This window comes from Notolepis coatsorum (assembly GCF_963971535.1).
Source record: "Notolepis coatsorum genome assembly, chromosome: 12".
NCBI classification, from domain to species: domain Eukaryota; kingdom Metazoa; phylum Chordata; class Actinopteri; order Aulopiformes; family Paralepididae; genus Notolepis; species Notolepis coatsorum.
The window spans coordinates 32,547,115-32,565,764 of record NC_140176.1 but is presented as its reverse complement, the minus strand read 5'-3'; the positions used below and the strand labels follow the sequence as shown (position 1 = coordinate 32,565,764).

General features: G+C 45.4%; 2 protein-coding genes across 3 annotated transcripts in view; both read right to left on the bottom strand.

The window, feature by feature from the left end:
* The window catches only part of dok6 (docking protein 6), a gene marked incomplete at both ends in the record, with an annotated part of 666,878 nt that overhangs the window by 126,635 nt on the left and 521,593 nt on the right, over positions 1-18,650 (bottom strand). The window lies entirely within an intron of this gene.
* socs6a (suppressor of cytokine signaling 6a) lies at positions 12,109-18,311 on the bottom strand. 2 transcript variants are annotated; one of them, XM_084326470.1, is made up of 3 exons: positions 17,960-18,311; positions 17,389-17,458; positions 12,109-16,221 (listed from the first exon to the last, which is right to left on the bottom strand). In XM_084326470.1, exon 3 carries the CDS (start codon positions 16,196-16,198, stop codon positions 14,498-14,500), a length of 1,701 nt encoding a protein of 566 aa, XP_084182596.1. In that variant the 5' UTR covers positions 16,199-16,221; positions 17,389-17,458; positions 17,960-18,311; the 3' UTR covers positions 12,109-14,497. The 2 variants fall into 2 exon arrangements, with proteins under 2 accessions (XP_084182596.1, XP_084182597.1); XM_084326471.1 differs by lacking the exon at positions 17,389-17,458.

Below are 18,650 nucleotides of genomic sequence, written 5' to 3'. Positions count from 1 at the left end.
CTGTCTCCATCATCCCTGTTTGCAGGTGACAAATGGGCGCGCCACGCAGAGCGCCAGATGGCGGAGCTGGATCATCCATCAGAGGGAAGAGACATCTGACGGATGGGTTCTCCAGAGTAAATAGTCTCCGACTAAGAACCACACCGAGAGGAAATATGCTCACAAATGAGCACTTTTGTGTCGACATTAAGCGCAGAAGGAAAAGCAAACGCGGACTGCATGCGGGTTGTCTTGGATTTTTAAATTGATTTTGATGAATATACCTATGTACAGCACCGACAGGCATATACCATGTTTATATAGGCAACCATATGGGAGCCGTCCATATAGGTAGATTTAGGCCCATAGGCGTAGATTTAGGGGAGAGGGGTTGCAGGGGACAATATTGAGAAGAGGTAAGTTTGTCCCCCTCAAAACATATAGCTAATATGAAAGACAACCCCCTTCCCAAAAGAGGTAAAGAATAAGAGGGTCAAAACATTTATATATCCTTCTTACCTGCAACTATATATTAACCAACGAGTTCAGACACCCCTACAGGAGCGTACCATCTCAACCTTGCAGACGTGCCTCTCAGACGTACACCAGAATGTGTCCTAAGCTACTCTGCCTATACATACTACTATCTACTATGTACTATGCTACTATGCCTATACTACTATCTACTATGTCTATAATACTACTATCTACTATGCCTATACTACTATCTACTATGTACTATGCTACTATGCCTATACTACTATCTGCTATGTCTATACTATTGACTATGTACTGTGCTACTATACCTATACTGCTACATAATATGTACTATGCTACTATGTCTATACTACTATCTACTATGCCTATACTACTATCTACTATGTACTATGCTACTATGCCTATACTACTATGTACTATGCCTATACTACTATCTACTATGTACTGTGCTACTATACCTATACTACTACCTAATGTACTATGCTACTATGTCTATTCTACTATCTACTATGCTACTATGCCAATACTACTATCTACTATGCTACTATGCCAATACTACTATGTACTATGCTACTATGTCTATTTTACTATCTACTATGCTACTATGCCAATACTACTATCTACTATGCTACTATGCCAATACTACTATGTACTATGCTACTATGTCTATACTACTATCTACTATGTACTATGCATATACCGCTACCTAATATATACTATGCTACTATGTCTATACTACTATCATGTACTATGCTACTATGCCTATACTACTACCTACTATGTACTATGCTACTATGTCTATACTACTATCTACAATGCTAACATGTCTATACTACTATGCACTCAGAGTGTAGCACTGAAGTTTGACACTGCTAGACGAACAATACCACCTACCCTTAGCCGCCAGAGGTGTACCGTTCCTGCCGACTTGTTGTACACAATCTGTGAGTCGCTTTGGATAAAAGCGCCAGCTAAATGACTAAATGTAAAATGTAAGAGTATAGCGCCATCGCGTAGCGACGTGTTCAGGGCTTGACATGAACTTTTTTGGCTCACCAGCCACTGTGGCTAGTGGTTTTCCAAAGTCACTAGCCACTCAGTATTTTCACCAGCCAAAAATCACACACACACACACACACACACACACACACTCTATCCAAATATCCAGTAAGTTTTTATAATGTAAAGTTTGGCTACTTGAGACAGAGAGAGAGAGAGAGAGAGAGAGAGAGAGAGAGAGAGAGAGAGAGAGAGAGAGAGAGAGAGAGAGAGACTCTCATTATGCGTGACGCAAGTAAGCGCACACTGTGTTCCGAGAGAGAGTGAGAGAGAGAGAATGAGACTCTTCACTACGACTCATAGCGTGATGGCGCGACCCAGGTCAGTCGCCGTCGGTTTTGCTCCGCGAAGATTGTGCATACTTTTAGTTATTATGTTTATTTTTAATACCTTTTTTATGGAAACTACACTGGCGGGGACGTCATACGACCGCCAGTCACTTATAGACCTAAACTCTGGACTTAAAGAGGAGTTTAGAGACATTTTATGCCAAGATTGGCCATCAGAGATCATGCGGGACAGAGACAAAGAGAAGGGGGACAAAGACGGCGGCAGGACAAAGAAGAAACACAGGGGAAGGAGGAGCGGAAACAGAATAAGGCAAAAAAGCTCTGCTTACCGTCCGGCGATTCCATCCATTTTCCTGGCAAATGTACGTTCGCTGGAGAACAAGATGGGTGATCTACGGGCGAGGGTTCGATTCCAGCGAGAGGTGAGAGACTGTAACATCATGTGCTTCACGGAGACATGGCTGAAACCAGCGACTCCGGATCACAGCGTCTCTCCTTCGGACTCCTTCACCGTCTTCCGAGCGGACCGTACAGAAGCCTCCGGGAAGGGCTCTGGAGGGGGTGTCTGTCTCCTCACAAACAATGGCTGGACTAGCCCAAAGGAGATTAAGATACTCTCCAGTTCATGCTCCCCGGATCTCGAACATCTTTCCATTCAAAGTCAACCATTTCATCTCCCCCGATAATCATGATGGCAGTATACATCCCTCCCCAAGCGAACACCGTCAGGGCCCTAGCGGAGCTACAGGGGAAGCTCAACATCCACCAGATTAAACATCCGGACGCAGCAATGGTCATAGCAGGCGACTTCAACAGGCGAATCTGAAGAAAGTGATGCCATCCTTTTTTCAGCACATCGCCTGCTCCACCAGGGGAGGAAATACGCTGGATCATTGCTACACCCCGTTCAGAGCCGGCTACAAGGCTGTACCGGCTCCGCCACTAGCGGGGGCTACAAGCACATCGGATCACGACTCCATTTTCCTATATCCGGCTTACAGGCAGAGATCACGTGACGCCGTCGTGTCACGTGAGGTAAAAAGATGGTCCGACCAATCAGAGGCCACGCTTCAGGGCGCTCTAGAGGACGTAGACTGGGGAATGTTCCAGGGAAGCGCCAGTGATGTCAGCGAAACCGTGGATGGACAGTACTATCAGAGCAGCTCTGAAAACTTGCACCACTGCTTACAACCTGGGCAGAGAGACAGGAAATATGGATGAGTACAAGGCAACAGTCTATACTCTGCGCAAGGCTGTTAAACTTGCTAAGAGGACATATGCTGATAAGATGGAGGCACAAATGGCACAGACTGACACAAGAGGCTTATGGCGGGGACTGTGGACGATAACTGACTACAAAGTCAGCGCCCCCTCAATGGGGAGCGCCAACGCCTCTCTCGCGGACCAACTCAACTCCTTCTACACACGGTTTGGTGCAAACAGTGGCGACACTAGCTCACCGGCTAACGACGTCACTGACGCGCCGGCTGTCGTGGAGGGGGGGGGGGGCATCCGCGGGGGGCGGGGGCACTCTCTCATTGACGGAACACAGTGTGAGAAGATCATTTATGCGGGTGAACACCAGGAAGGCTGCTGGCCCAGATGGGATAACAGGACGTATACTATAAGTCCTGTGCTAACCAGCTAGCCCCAGTGTTCACCACCATATTTAATCTATCCCTGGCTGAATCCGTGGTACCTGCCTGCTTCAAGGTGTCTACTATTATCCCGGTACCAAAGAAATCCTCCCCAACAGGTCTCAATGACTACAGACCAGTGGCACTCACCTCTGTGGCCATGACATGTTTTGAGAGGCTGGTTAAGGATTACATTTGTGCCTCCCTCCCCAGTGATATGGACCCTATGCAATTTGCATACAGGCCAAACAGGTCCACTGATGATGCGGTCTACCAAGTACTGCACAGCACCCTCTCTCACCTAGACTGCCAGAAGGGGGGCTATGTGAGACTGTTGTTCATTGACTACAGCTCAGCGTTCAACACCATAGTCCCCACCAGACTGGTGGACAAGCTGATCGAGCTGGGTCTGAGTTCCGCTCTGAGCGCCTGGATACTGGACTTTCTGAGTGAAAGGCCCCAGGCGGTCAGGGTGGGGGGTCAGACCTCCAACACCATCACCCTGAGTATCGGGTCCCCCCAGGGCTGGGTCCTGAGCCCCCTGCTGTATTCACTATACACACATGACTGTGTGGCCAAGTTCAGCTCCAACTCCATAGTGAAGTTTGCGGACGACACAGTGGTGGTGGGGCTGATCTCTGACTACCAGGAGGAGGTTGAGGTACAACAGCCTGCTCCTGAACATTGGTAAAACCAAGGAGCTGATCATGGATTTTAGGAGAAAACAGCAGGGGACACACACACCACTGAGGATAAACGGGGCTACCGTGGACAGGGTGAGCAGCTTCAAGTACCTGGGGGTCCACATCTCAGAGGATCTGACATGGACAACACACATAGACTCAGTCATAAAAAAGGCGAAGCAGCGCCTCTACCACCTGAGACAGTTAAGGAAGTTCAGAGTATCAGGGAAGATACTCCAGTCCTTCTACTCCGGAGCTGTAGAGCATCTTGACTGGAAACATCACTGCCTGGTATGGAAACAGCACGGCACAGGACAAGAAGGCCCTACAGAGAGTGGTACACTACCACCCCTGCAGGTCCTATAACAAGAGGTGCAAATCCAGAGCCTGCAGAATAATGAAAGACCCTCACCACCCCAACAACAGCCTGTTCAAGCTGCTGCGGTCAGGCAAACGTCTGCGAACACCAGCAACTAGGACAGAGAGATTTCGGCTCAGCTTCTTCCCCCAGGCCATCAGAGTCTTGAACACTGAACTCTCCACACACAAGCACAATGAGCACACACACAACACACACACTGTACACGCTCACACACTAGCAGTCACTTTAACATGAACACACACAGGGGCGTAGCTGTAGATTATGGGCCCCATGAAAGAATGTATTTCTAGGCCCCCTGTGGAAGCGAGCGTGCGTAACCGCCATTTATTTATTGATGAAAACGCATAATATGGTTTTTACCTATACATTCGGATCAGCAGTTCAGCACCTGCACTGTTGGTGGGTGAGCCTAGTAAAGGATGTCGCATTGCGTTCATCTTCAATGAATGGACCAATGCAATAGTCTATCAAAGCCCCCCCTCTCTCTATATATCTCACACACACACACACACACACACACACACACACACACACACACACACACACACACACACACACACACACACACACACACACACACACACACACACACACTTCAGAAACAAACATAGTACAATGAGAGCATCAATAATACACCTGAGTGATGTCTTGGGCCCTTGGAATCATCCTAAACCCCCCCCCCCCCAGCTACGCCCCTGAACACACACACTCATGCTGCACACGCTCACACTTTACAAAATGAAAGGTCACTTTAAAAAATAGTATAGTATAACTTGAGATTGTATAGCAGTGTACATAAAGACCCAGTGCCTCATCCGCAGCTAACAGTGTATTGCACTATCAAAGGACCTAGCATGTCTTAGCATGCTCTTGTAAAACTCATGTACATATACCTGATATGCCCTACTTTGATTACTTGTATTATTGCACAAATGTCGAATTCTCATCCTATTGGATTCTTATTATTGTATTATGCACAATCGTTGCGGGCAAGACCCCCCGCATTTCACTGTATATTTGTACGCCGTGACAAATAAAACTCTTGACTCGACTTGACTTGACTTGACTCTAAAATGGTGACGCTGCACGGTCTACCCGCCAAAGTGGCTGGTAAGAGTGACGGAGTTACACGCCACTGCCCAATTCTACCCGCATTTGGTGGGTGGCGGGTGTTAATGTCAAGCGCTGGTGACTCAGAGATCTAAACGTCAGTCCTTATAATAAAAAGATGCAATATGGCCCGTGTGCTCCAGTGCCTCCTTGGTGAAGCTACCCAGGGACTCCTTGCTGCTAGTCTGTCCTACTCTTTGAGCGCCAAGCTTCCTTCCTGGAGAGGCTGATGCGCTGGGGAAGCCTCCCTGGATATGATGAGTGAGTTGTTTTGGGGGCCTGGAGGTCCTTGGAGAGGACTCAATGATCATTTTAAACTGCTGATATTACTTTTCCCAGAAATAAATAACTCAAAGTTGTTTCAAACTGTTTAATTAGCATAGTTGTGAGTGAGAGTCGTTTGCCTTTTACGTATCTCTTGCACCTTGTGTATACTGTTAATTTATCACATATTTTATAACAGAGAGAGAGGGGGGGGAGATGGGGGAGAGAGGGAGACAGGGGAGAGAGAGAGGAAGAGAAGTACAGAAAGGGAGAGACAGAAGGAGTGTGAGACATAGTCTAGGTTGAGCAGGAGTATTGAGGGAGATAAGTCAATGAGAGAAAGAAAGATAAGGGCAGAGAGAGGGAGAGTCCCTGACTTTTCACTACTTTTATTATCTCGTATTTTTATATTCATTTTATCTTCAGATTTAATTGTATTGCTTATATTTCTGTCTTTCTACTATGTCCCTGCCCATACCTTTACCTCCCCCATGCTGCTACAACGCCCGAATTTACCCAAGGGGATCAATAATGAAATATCTTATCTTATCTTCAATATATTGTCGTCTGCCCTGTTGTTCTGACCAGGATTGTGTTCCTTTTCGCCTCCTTGTTGCACGCACACACACCGAGTCTGACCAGGCCAGGTCTATTAAAAAAGAAGAACCATGCTGATCTTCTAGGTCAGCGCACCACCGACGACTCAGAACCTGGTCACGCGAGCCGGGCTTTGCTCTCGCTGTCTTATCACTCCTATCGAGTGAAATTCCAATTGAGTTGTCTGTTGTTGTTGTTGTTTTTTATTCACCACCGCATGTTTACCAGAAAATAGCAACAGGTCTGAATTTTGGAACGACTGACAGGTATCAGGGGAAAACAACTGTGTGTAGTAGCCGCGCTGAGCCCCGGATGAGTGTGAGCAGACATCCCTGGAGCAGCGAGCGCTGGAGGCAGCGGAGCGAGCAGGATGAACTGTGTTTCACAGACGAGCGCAGAGACGCCGTGTCACACCCTGACAACTTGACGCTTTTCTGAGAAGAAAAAAACCCAAAGTTCTACCCTCGTGATTTTTTCTTTTTGCCAAAATAAACATTTGGAAGAAAGAAAAAAACGACTAAATAAATAAGAAAAAAATAAAGAGGGGGGGGGTGGTAGAACTCGGAGGCGAGAGATGAGGCCTCTCATGATGGAGGCATCTCCCTATGACATACCAGCAGCGTGTGCTATGAATAAATCATATGAGTCAGGGCGTGGAGAGAGAGAGAGAGAGAGAGAGAGAGAGAGAGAGAGAGAGAGAGAGAGAGAGAGAGAGAGAGAGAGAGAGAGAGAATAAATAGTTGTGCGTTTTCACCTCAGATGCCTGGTGAGGGCCTGTCAAGACGTCAGCGGTTAACAAGACCTTCCTCCTCCTCATGCAGACCACTTCTGCTTCTATACTTCTTATGATACATTTATTTGTTCAAATCTGGATTGTTGTTTTTTGGTTTTCTTAATCAATGGCCAATAGACCTCTGTCCTCTCACTATAGACCTCTCACTATATACCTCTCATTATAGACCTCTCACTATAGACCTCTCATTATAGGCCTCTCACTATAAACCTCTCACTATAGACCTCTCATTATAGACCTCTCATTATAGACCTCTCACTATAGACCTCTCATTATAGACCTCTCACTATAGACCTCTCACTATAAACCTCTCACTATAGACCTCTCTATAGACCTCTCACTATAGATATAGATCACCACCCTCTGCAGTGCTTTCCGGTCTGAGGCTGTGCAGTTGCCGTACCAGAATGTGATGCCGTTGGTGAGGATGCTTTCTATGGCACACCAGTATAAGTTCACCAGCATCTGAGGGGACTGATGGGCTTTCCTCAGTCTCCTCTGGAAGAAGAGGTGCTGGTGACGAGACTATAGCAGGTAGTCTCTATAGACCTCTCACTATAGACCTCTCAATATAGACCTCTCACTATAGACCTCTCTGTAGACCTCTCACTATAGACCTCTCACCGTCACCATATACCTCTCACTATAGACCTCTCAATATAGACCTCTCACTATAGACCTCTCTATAAACCTCTCACTATAGACCTCTCACTACAGACCTCTATAGACATCTCACCATAGACCTCTCTATAGACCTCATAGACCTCTCACTATAGACCTCTCACAGTCTACGGTTGAGGAGCCTGGAAAAACAAACATCTCACGTTTTTCTGAATGTATGTACATTTAAAAAAGCTGTGACAATAAAATAATCTGAATCTGAACTACCTATCATTCTAATATGTCTATACTACTATGCACTCAGAGTGCAACACTCAATTTTGATCCTATTTGACAAACAATGCCACTGACCCTTAGCTGCCGATGTACCCTTCCTGCTGACTTTTGGATAAAAGCATCAGCTAAATGACTAAATGTAAATGTAATGATGGGAGCTTTGTGACTACTGTAAAGCAGGTATTGCATGAGTGTGATGTTTCTCCACTGATGTCATCGACAAATTAATAAAATTAACATATCAAATCACTATAATTTTCTCCCGGTATAAATATTCACATCTGACATAAATGTGTTTGTCGATAGAGCCTTTTTCTTTCTGTATCACTTTACATATTAATAATTAATACTACAACTCTGTACATCTGATTACGGAAGTAATTACGACAGTAGTACTAATTTATATATTTTATACCCAGTTTAATCACCTGTACATTGTATATTACTATTGCACTTTACTGTTATATTTGCACTCTGGTTGGATGACACACTTCTTTTCGTTGTACTGTACTTTTTACATACAGTACAGTACAATAACGGCAATAAATTTGAATCTAATCAAATCGAATCTTGAAAGCTGCATGGTTTTCATTCAGACTATTCCCTGGATCAGTGCCCTGGAGTTTCTCCCCAAAAAAGACTCTGTTTGGTCTCAGGAAAAGGGGAGTTTCGACATCATCGTTTAACAGTATAAGGCTCTATATACTGTACATAAACATGTTCTTAAAAGAATAACGCTCATCTAATGCTCATTTCGGTTGGACTTTGGAAACACCCCAACATGCTCTTGCAGTATATTCTCAATCTCAACTAAATCTATCTTTGTTATTTCAGCTACTAAACTGTAAACTAGGATGTATATCCTATATTTCAAAAGTCTAGACAACCTTTAAGTTCAAGGTAAGGGGAAGTGTCCAAAGCACTGATTTAATGTCACAGGCGTTATCAGAAATGATCCTCCCTAAGAGAGAATCTTCATTATTTTGGTTCAGTTGATCTGATAAAGAAGTGTCAAGGCCCTAAAAGGAGTTGTTAAGGCATGAATTATTTAAGCTGGATGTATACGTAATTTTTACTATAAAGGGATAATCTGTTTAAATGTCTATTCAATAAAGTTGTTGAAAACGCATGAACGGACTCCTGGACGATTCTTCTCTCCATTTTCTTTAAAAATAAACTACACTCTTTACTGTGTGCTTTAAGTAACTGAGCGTTCACGGTGAGAATGCTCATCGTGAGCACTGAGTGCTTTTTTGAATCACTTAACATTCTGCTCTATCTGAGAGCCGAGCGACTGCCATCTGGCATGGAAAATGGCGACGAGAAAGGTGGTACTCTGCGCTTTAAAAAAAATGTTGGTTGAGGAAGCGGCGACCGAAGATGACATGGTCAGTGTAGAGCACATCGCAGCGGCTCAGGAGGTAGAGTGGTCGTCTGGTAGTCAGAAGGTTCCCGGTTCGATTCCCGCTCCTCCCGGGCAGCGTGTCAATGTGTCCTTGAGCAAGACACTTAACCCCGGGCCCTAACTGCTCCCGATGAGCAGGTTGGCACCTTGCATGGTCGCCTCCGCCATTGGTGTGAGTGAATGGGTCAAATGTGAGGAACAAAATGTTTTACCTAAGCAGTAACTAAGTTAGCAAAACTTTATTATAATTGACCTTTTGACAAGATGTGTTTTTGAATCAAACCATAAACAATGTGGCCTGTTAGATCCTAATGTGAATTTTATGTGATTTTATGTCTGCACTTTATGTGCTCATTTTATGCCCATCGTTTTTCTGTTGTGAAGCACTTTGAGCTGCAGTTTCTGTATGAAAGGTGCTATACAAATGAAGTTTATTATTATTATTATTATTGGATAACCATAACATTATAGAGACCACTGAAATAAAAGAGATTCAGAATATAGTTTTTATTTATAATTTATAATCGGCAGATACAAAAAACTTCTTGAACTGTATCCAAAATGTGCAATAAATCACTGTTGATTCTTTCCAAAAAGAAAAAAAAAAGAAAAAAAAGAGATAGAAAAAAAGACAAACAAAATCTACTTTGGAAAAATTTACAGTCAACAACTAAATGTAAACTGGAGTGAGGAGTAATTCTAGGACTTCCTAATAGGCTAAAACTCACTAACTAATGATGACTAATGGTGACATTTTCTTTACGGACTACAGTCATTTACAAATTGCAAATCTACGTTGTACTCCCAAGATGATAAGCAAAGTCATTATGTGTACATACATCTAAAAATGGTGACATTCTATCTCCCCCGTTGTTAAAATACGAGGGAAAAGGCGATCATAACCATTAAGCAGCACAAATGTGTATAACACATTAAAAAATGAAATAAAACGTTTTTTTTTCTTTTCAAATTGTACCAAAGACGTTCATGTGTGAGGATAAACAAAAAAAGGGGGGGTATGGGGACATATCATTGTAAACAATTGCCTTCATTTGCAGAGATGCTGATAAAATAAAATAAAAACAAAATAAAAACAGTGGCGCTTGTTAAGTGCTAAACAGCCGTCATGATGCTAAATGCTTCAGCAGTTTAAACAAGCATAGACCTCTAGATTCACACACGCACGCACACACACTGAAGGCAATAATGTTAAACGATAATGAACTGAATTAATCCCAGGCTACTGAAGTCTTTTAGAAAAATCACAGCGGAGAAACCGTTTATCTTGTGTTTTTTTTTTAAAGACAAAAATCGTCTCCCGCTCGTCTGGATCTGACGAGATATAACTATATAAACCAGAAAATACTATTGAAAAAGGTACACTGTATTATCAAGACTAAACAATGATTTTCACATTTAAACAAAAAAAAAAAAGAGAAAAACAAACCTAAAATCGCTTCAATTTTATATCCACATTCTAGCCGTGATCCCATTCCGTGAAAGCCGCCCCCACCCCAAAAAGAAATTGACAATAACAACAGAGGCCAAGATATGATGCTGGTGCCTTAACCCTTTGCATCCCATAGACACGTCGAAAACACAAAAATGTGATATCAATTCAATCTAAAACAGTTGAACGTGAACATATAAACGGTAAATGTGCACCCGGGTGCGTAAGTTGGATTGTTGTGACATAATTTCCTCCCCAACACTGCCATCTGAGGGACGACGACCAAGCGACTTTAAGGAGAAGACGAGAGTTGAAGCACGTCGGTGGTGAAGATTCAAGTGCGACAAAACCATTTCTCCAATCGAGTTTAAGCGAGTGTTCAATGTGGTTGTCATGGTTACGCAGTATACGCACCATGCATTGCTTTCCGCGATTGGTCCGTGAGCAGGTAAAAAAGAACGGGTCAACTCAAAACACACGTTCGTTCCTATTCCCGTCCTTGATCGTTTCAATGCCGTAACGCGACTACATAAGAGGTATGTACTGTACGCCTTACTGGAAACCGCAGGCCAACATATCGTCTGTAAACGGACTAACAGTATGGATGAAAAGGGCGCTGCAGACAGAATTCTCATCCTGAAACCAATCGAGACTACGGTCTGTAGTTTAGCATCGCGCCAGATCTGTTTCTTTGTGTTTAGAGCGCGGGTCAGCGGCGGCTCTGGAATGGGTGTTTAATTGGTAGTGATTGTCGTTACCTAGCAACTGAAAACAGTTGAAACGGACTATATAACTCAACTCCTTTAAGTTGAGCTATATATTGTTCACGGTTTATTTTTTTCCTCATATTATATTCAGAGTTCATTATATTGTTTACACTGCATCTTCTCTCGTATTCAGATCACATTTTATTGCCTATATTTATGTCTTTTTCTACTACTACACTGCCCATACCTGTACCTCCCCTCCCCCCATGCTGCTATGACGCCCGAATTTCCCCAAGGGAAATTATCTTAAGTACAAGCAAGGTTTGATGTACAGACAACGCCGCCACCACGCCCCCCCCCCCCCCCCCCCCAAATGGCAGGTGTCACAAAATTATTCACAAAAAGAGCCTAACAAAAATACATTTCCTGCACATAGAATGTCCAGCTTGTGATCGTGAACACCAAAAAGAAGAAAAACAGATCCCTCTACACAGCCAAACACACAACCTAGATCCTTCATTCCTATACATTTCAAAGCAGTAAAATGTCTTTTAAAACATGCAACACCATTCAATTCAATGTTCCTTCTAACTTCTGCTGTGCTAGCCGTGGCAGCCTCCTCTGGACGACGACAGACCGCTAAAACTAAATCTACGTTCCTACCGACGTCGTCCGACAAAAACATTCTCCAAATACTTTCTTTAAATTTTTTGTTTAATTAAGGACACCAATGTCAAAAGAAGATGCTCCGACGTTAAATGTGAAAAACACAATTCCCTGTCGAAGTATCCGTATATAAAGCACTTGCGCAGCATACCGTGTGCTCTTCCCTTTGCTCCGAAACAAGCAGCCCGGCAGGCAGACTAGATAGTCTGTTGGGTGATACAGCTCTAAGGGGGGGGGGGGGGGCTGGACCATGTCGATAAGCGACGGTGATCGCTGACACTCTCCGACGTCACCGTACACCACCGTGGACAGCGGTGACGTCGTGTGACCGTGCTTAGACCTTTCTGTCATGCGCCAGACTGCCCGGCGTGACGCAGTAGAGGCTCTTTTAATCTATCCTGGCTTTTCCTAACGTCCCACGACCTAAGCTCCCGCTGTTTAAGGGATTCCTGTTGACCCAAGTCCGGCTCCTTACTGCCACGGAGAGGCTCTACGACTCAGAGAAGTCACCCCTTTTACGAGTAGAACCGGTTCGGCTACGAGTCCACATTCCTGGCGTCGAGGGTCATTTACATCGCTTTAATCCGCTACCATGAATGTAATAGAAATGTAGCCACTTCAGATCGTTCCTCTTTTAAACTTCAACAGACTAAGTATTCCTTTACCCTCGTGTCATTGAGCCGTCCCGTCCTGTAGACGATAACCGGATCACACGCACTTCACTCGACAGTCTTTAAAGCCTTCACTACATGCAGAGAAAAGCATCGTCGGTTTTACGACGTTGAGTTGTTAGGCCCGAGCTGTTTTTGCGACATTCCCAATACATTTTAACGTTATCTTAAGGTTACTTATTCATATTTGAATCTTTAAAATAGGTCTATACACATCAACTCACTTCCATTACTTTGAAGAGCATTACAACATGAACACCAGCATCTTCGTATTAGGTAGTACCTTTAGAACATTATAAAATGGCTACATGCAGCCATACAACTAAATTCCCTAAAGCTAATTTCCTTCGACCAAATTGTTAAAATCATAAAGTCAATATAATCTCCGTTTACAACTACTGATGGTAACTGCAGAGCCTTAGGCGAGACGCAAATCGTAAACCCCCCACTGAACCCAACTCTCAAAATATCCACATGAATCCTGTGAATTGTCAAAACTCTGCGACCTTTTCCGACACCAACCCAAAATGTAAAGTGAAACACGCTTATTTCTACAGACCTTAAATCAGACACATTGACTACTTGCAACACTGAACACACTTCCCCATAAACCCCACGTTAGAATGCGTGTGTGTAGCGCTGTACACATCTAGAATTCACTTCGCTGTATATAGCTCTACCAGGTGGCTACAGCGGACTCCGTGTAGACCCTGTGTTACTCTGTGAGACCAGAGCCACCCTGATTGTGACCAAATCCCAAATGAAAACCCCTGAAGAGTGGAATGGAGGACTGAACACTGAAGACGTTGCCTGGACACAAAACAAAAAAGAGCCAATGGAACCAAGTGTCTCAAAACCATGGATGTATGTAAACCTTGTTTTAAAATCTCTTTAACTGAACCCAAAAGTGCAAGTTGCTACCATTGTCCTCTGGTGCGGATCAATTTCCTTCCGGGGTGAAATCTGTTCCTAACCTTGAGTCTGGGTTGAAACTAAAGGGACAAACCGACAATAATGTAAAGTTCCCATTTGCATTTCAAAATGGTAGTCAATCTGTCGTCATGTGTACAATCGGTTTCCACTGTATTTAGAAACACAAATTGACCGTTTGTCCTTGATAGAGAAGCTAACTAGCTAACTGTTAAATAGCTAATGTCAACCACCATGGCAAGCTAGCCATTTACAATGCTACGCTAACACCACACCAAGCTCATCAGAACTGAAACCACGTTTGTGTACGTCATGAACTAATTGTACATACAATGACTGGACATAATCGTTTTTGAAATACAAATAAGAACGTCATGTATCGTTAGTTTGTCGTGCTACGCTTTGACCTGGAGGTAGAGGCAGTGACGAGGTTTCACCCCGGAGCGAATCCGGCACCTGCACTGTTCCATCACTTGTCCTCAGTAGTGCTTCTCCTGCAGGTAATCTTTCATCTTGTTCGGTAAAGGCAGCTTCTGGATCAGGTCTATCCTGGTGTACTGTCTGATGACGAAGCGACACAGGTACTGCAGGGAGCGCACTTGCATAAACCGAGACACAGGGTTCGTCAGCCTGACGGGGTAGGTGGCGGAGCCCGGCAGGCGGGACCGGGAGTAGCAGAAGGCCCCGCTCTCCGAGTCCTTGATGGAGTATTCGATGAGGTCCACGATGGAGGTGTGGCCCTCCACGTCGGGCTGCTCATAGAAGCTGAAGCGGCCATTGGAGTGCTCGATGCGCGTGTGCAGGGTCTTGCCCTGCGAGCGGAAGCTCAGGCTGAGGAGGTACCGGTCGTCGGAGCTGTCGCGCACCAGGAAGGAGCCGTCGGCCAGGTTGACCAGCTTCTCCTCCGCCTCCCAGCGCGTGATGGGGCCCCAGTACCAGCCCTGCCTCGCCAGCTTCTTCAGCTCCTCCGTCAGGCTGGTGACCACCATGGGGCCGCTGCTCTGCACCGACTCGTACACGCGGCTGACCCCGGGGGCCGAGGTGGGGTCGAAGTTCAGGTGGTGTCTCATCCGCTCCGCCACCCGGCTGTCCGCGGAGCTGAACCCCAAAAAAGTTCTGGGGATCAGCTCCGCGATGTTGGGCAGGCGCGGCAGGAGAGGAGAGAGGGGTGGCGGCGCTTCGACTCTGGAGCCCTGAAGCACCACGCCGGAGGAGCCCACGAGGAGTGCATCCACCGAGGGCTCCAGGAACAGGTCCGGGGGCACCAGCTCGTGCTCCTCCCGGCTCCGGTCGGCGAGGAGGGACCCGCCGTCCGCCTCCGTCACCACCTCCATGGGAGAGGGGCCATCCAGGCAGAAGGAGTGCGAGCCCTCCGGGTACATTCCCTCGTCTAAAGGCATTGTGTACTGGACGTAGTCCTGAGGCGTGAGCCCCAGCACCACAGGCACGTCATGTTCGTCCATGTCCAGGTGCAGCTCGCCGTTCTGCGGCTGCTGGAAGCTCTTGAGGGACTCCGCCTGGTCCTGGATCAGCCCGTCCATCTGGAAGTCGCGCTGGAACTCCCGGCGGACGCCGTTCAGGTTGGGGCTCGGCGAATGGACCATGGCCTTTACCTTCACCTCCATCTTGATGCAGGCGTCGTCCGCGGTGACGGAGCGCAGGGGCCACGGCGAGGGGCTGTAGTGGTGGCTCCGCAGCGACGCCGCCCTCAGGGGCCGCTGGGCCTTCACGTCGTTGAAGCCCACGGGCGCCGAGGACGAGGCGTCGTCGTCGTTGGCCGAGCCTGTGGCGGGCGAGCCGGCCTTGGCCTTCTGCTTGGCGGACAGCCGCCGCTTCAGCGAGCCCATCAGGCTCTCGCTCTTGGTGCGGCCCTTGTTGTTCTGGCCGGCCTTGTCCTCCTCGCCGCCCGGGTCGCAGCCCGCCAGGTCTTTGGTGTAGCATCCCCCGAAGAGGGACTCCTCCTTGGAGAAGTCGGCCGTCAGCGAGGGCTGCTGGAGCATGACAAAGTCACCCTCCTCCTTGCCCTTGATGTTGAGGGACTTGCGGATGGTCTTAAGGCTTATCTTCTTCATTCTGACAGGCCGTCCTGGAGGGGCACATGGGACAGGATGGCTCTCCTGGGGTCCTGATGAAGGTACTATCCACAGTGTCCTCCCATCAGGATGCACAGAGCTAGTCATACATACAGTGGAACAGTCATCCTCTGCAGGGGGGAAATAAAATAGAGGAAAAGAAAAACACAACATTAATAGACAGACAGGTGGCTTGAGAGACAAGTGTCTTAATGATTGAATAAGAATAGCCATGTTAACTGACCGCCCACAAACATATATAGAAAATCCAGATAAGTCCGAGCAGACTAGCTATAAAGACACAGCAGAGGATCATGTGGGACCATATTCCAAAAAGTGAATTTCATTTTATAATTGGGTCACTACCCAACCCCCCCCCCCCCCCCCCCACCTACCCAACCCCCTCCAATGTACAGTTTCTGCCCCCTCAAATGTATATACTCTCTTTTCAGACTCCTTTTGTACACATAAACAGTACTGTATATTTGTAGATCTGGTATGTCATAAATGTCTAGATGCAACAGTAGTCTTCATATATGTTTTGATGAATTGAAAATGGGGGACCCTGATGTAAACAAGACGAAAGTCTTTCTCTGGTCTGAATCCCCTTAACAATTGTGGGTATTGAGCTGAGCTGTACTGTACCCATTCTGCAATCTGTTAATAAAAATGTCAATAAATCAATCAATCAATTGCATACCCAGCACCGTCAGCTGCCAATTAAATTGATTGATTGATTGATTGATTGAAAAGTTTATTAACAGATTGCAGAATGGGTACAGTACAGTACAGCTCAATACATACAATTGTTAAGAGGATGCAGACCTGAGAAAGACTTTCGTCTCGTTTCCATCAGGGTCCCCCATTTTCAATTCATCATATGACACACGACATACAGATAGACAGTACTGCTACATCTATACATTTATGACATACCAGATTTTCAAATACAGTACAGTTTGTGATACTAAAAAAAAAAAAAAAAATCCAGAAAAAGAGTGTATATACATTTGACATAGAAACTGTGCATTGGGGAAGGTTGGGGAGGTGGGGTGGGGCTGTACATTGGAGGTGGGGGGGGGGGTGGGTAGGGGGGGGGGGGGCACTGTACATTGGAATACTGACATACATTTGACATAGAAACTGTACATTGGAGCTACAATTCTGTCAAATTGACAAATCATTATTGAGATGCCTCTCGTTAGTTGTATAACCCGTGTAATACACAAAGCATGTTGACACATTCTGTTGTCAATTAAAAGGGTCCCTCCTTCATAATCAGCCATTTGATTACTCACCATTATCTGCCTGAAAATGGTGACTCAGTTGAAAGGGCTAGGTCCCACTTCTACCACCTCTCATTTGATGCTACAAAAACAAGTAGAGATCGAATGAAAATCCTAATACAATATATTGATCAGACAGCGCATCCCCCTCCTTGCAAATAGTTAAATTCGTTTAATTATATGATCCCTTTAACGACGCTTCTTGTCTCATTGACAGCAACGTTTGCCCTGACCTGTCAGGCCTACTCTGAACCAGCAGCTTGCAATTAGCTTTGCTAATTTGGCCAAATGGTTATCAAATGTTAGGCATTATCAGTTCCAATTTCACCCATAGCCCCAATCGTAAACAACTATACATATGATCGTATATCAAATACTGCTAGTCAACGTTGATTATCAACGTTAGCTAGCTACCTTGTGTGTGAGCTGCTGTGATGTGTGTCTGGCAGCTAACGGGTTAGCAAGTGTTGCCAGACAGCCAACAAGAACAAGCTAGCTTTCTGGCACATTTAAAGATCAAACTAACATTCATATTTAACGTGGGTCTATATTCCACAACAACCTAAATCACGTTGCTACGTACCGGTTTAATTCATCATCTGCATTTGTGATTGAATTATTCGTCCGAATGGCTCATCGAGGTTTTTGTTTTGTTTTGCAAAAAGAAAAAACGTCAAGAAAAGCTCGCCTGCTAGCAGCCAACTAGCCAGCGGGCTAACGTGAGCTCGCTAGCTAGTCAGCTAGCTACCGTTTGCTGTCGAAAACATCTCTTTTCTTTTAGTCGGGCACCGCATCCACACATAAGTATATATTATCTGAATAACTGGACTCAACGTGTTGTGTTATCTGTCCGAAATGTCAAAACGTCCAGCGGAACGGGGACAATAGAGGTGTGTTTGTGTCTGGGCTGCCAGAGGGAGATACTTGTAGCTGTCGGCCTCCTCCTTTCTTCCTTTGTTGCCTGTTGCATTGTGGGAGAACAGCGTCACAAACAGCGAATCAGACGCACGCATTACAACCACATGACTACATCCTAAACAGACAGTCTGACACCCTGTCACAGCACCTAGACATGTTACTGCAAATCACATTTAATTACATTAAATTACCATTTGAATTAATTTAACCTAAGGTGTATTTGACAGAGGGAGTTTGGGGGGGGGGGGGTAGATTTAATCACATTTGATGATTAACTTGATTATAGAAAAAATGTGTGCATTATATGTCATTAATGTCCAGAGGGGTGTCGTGCCAGAAATATAAATGCAGGGGAA

What these genes read in the sequence shown, in the direction of transcription:
- socs6a (XM_084326470.1), bottom strand. Translation starts at nt 16,198, where the DNA reads ATGACTAGCTCTGTGCATCCTGATGGGAGGACACTGTGGATAGTACCT.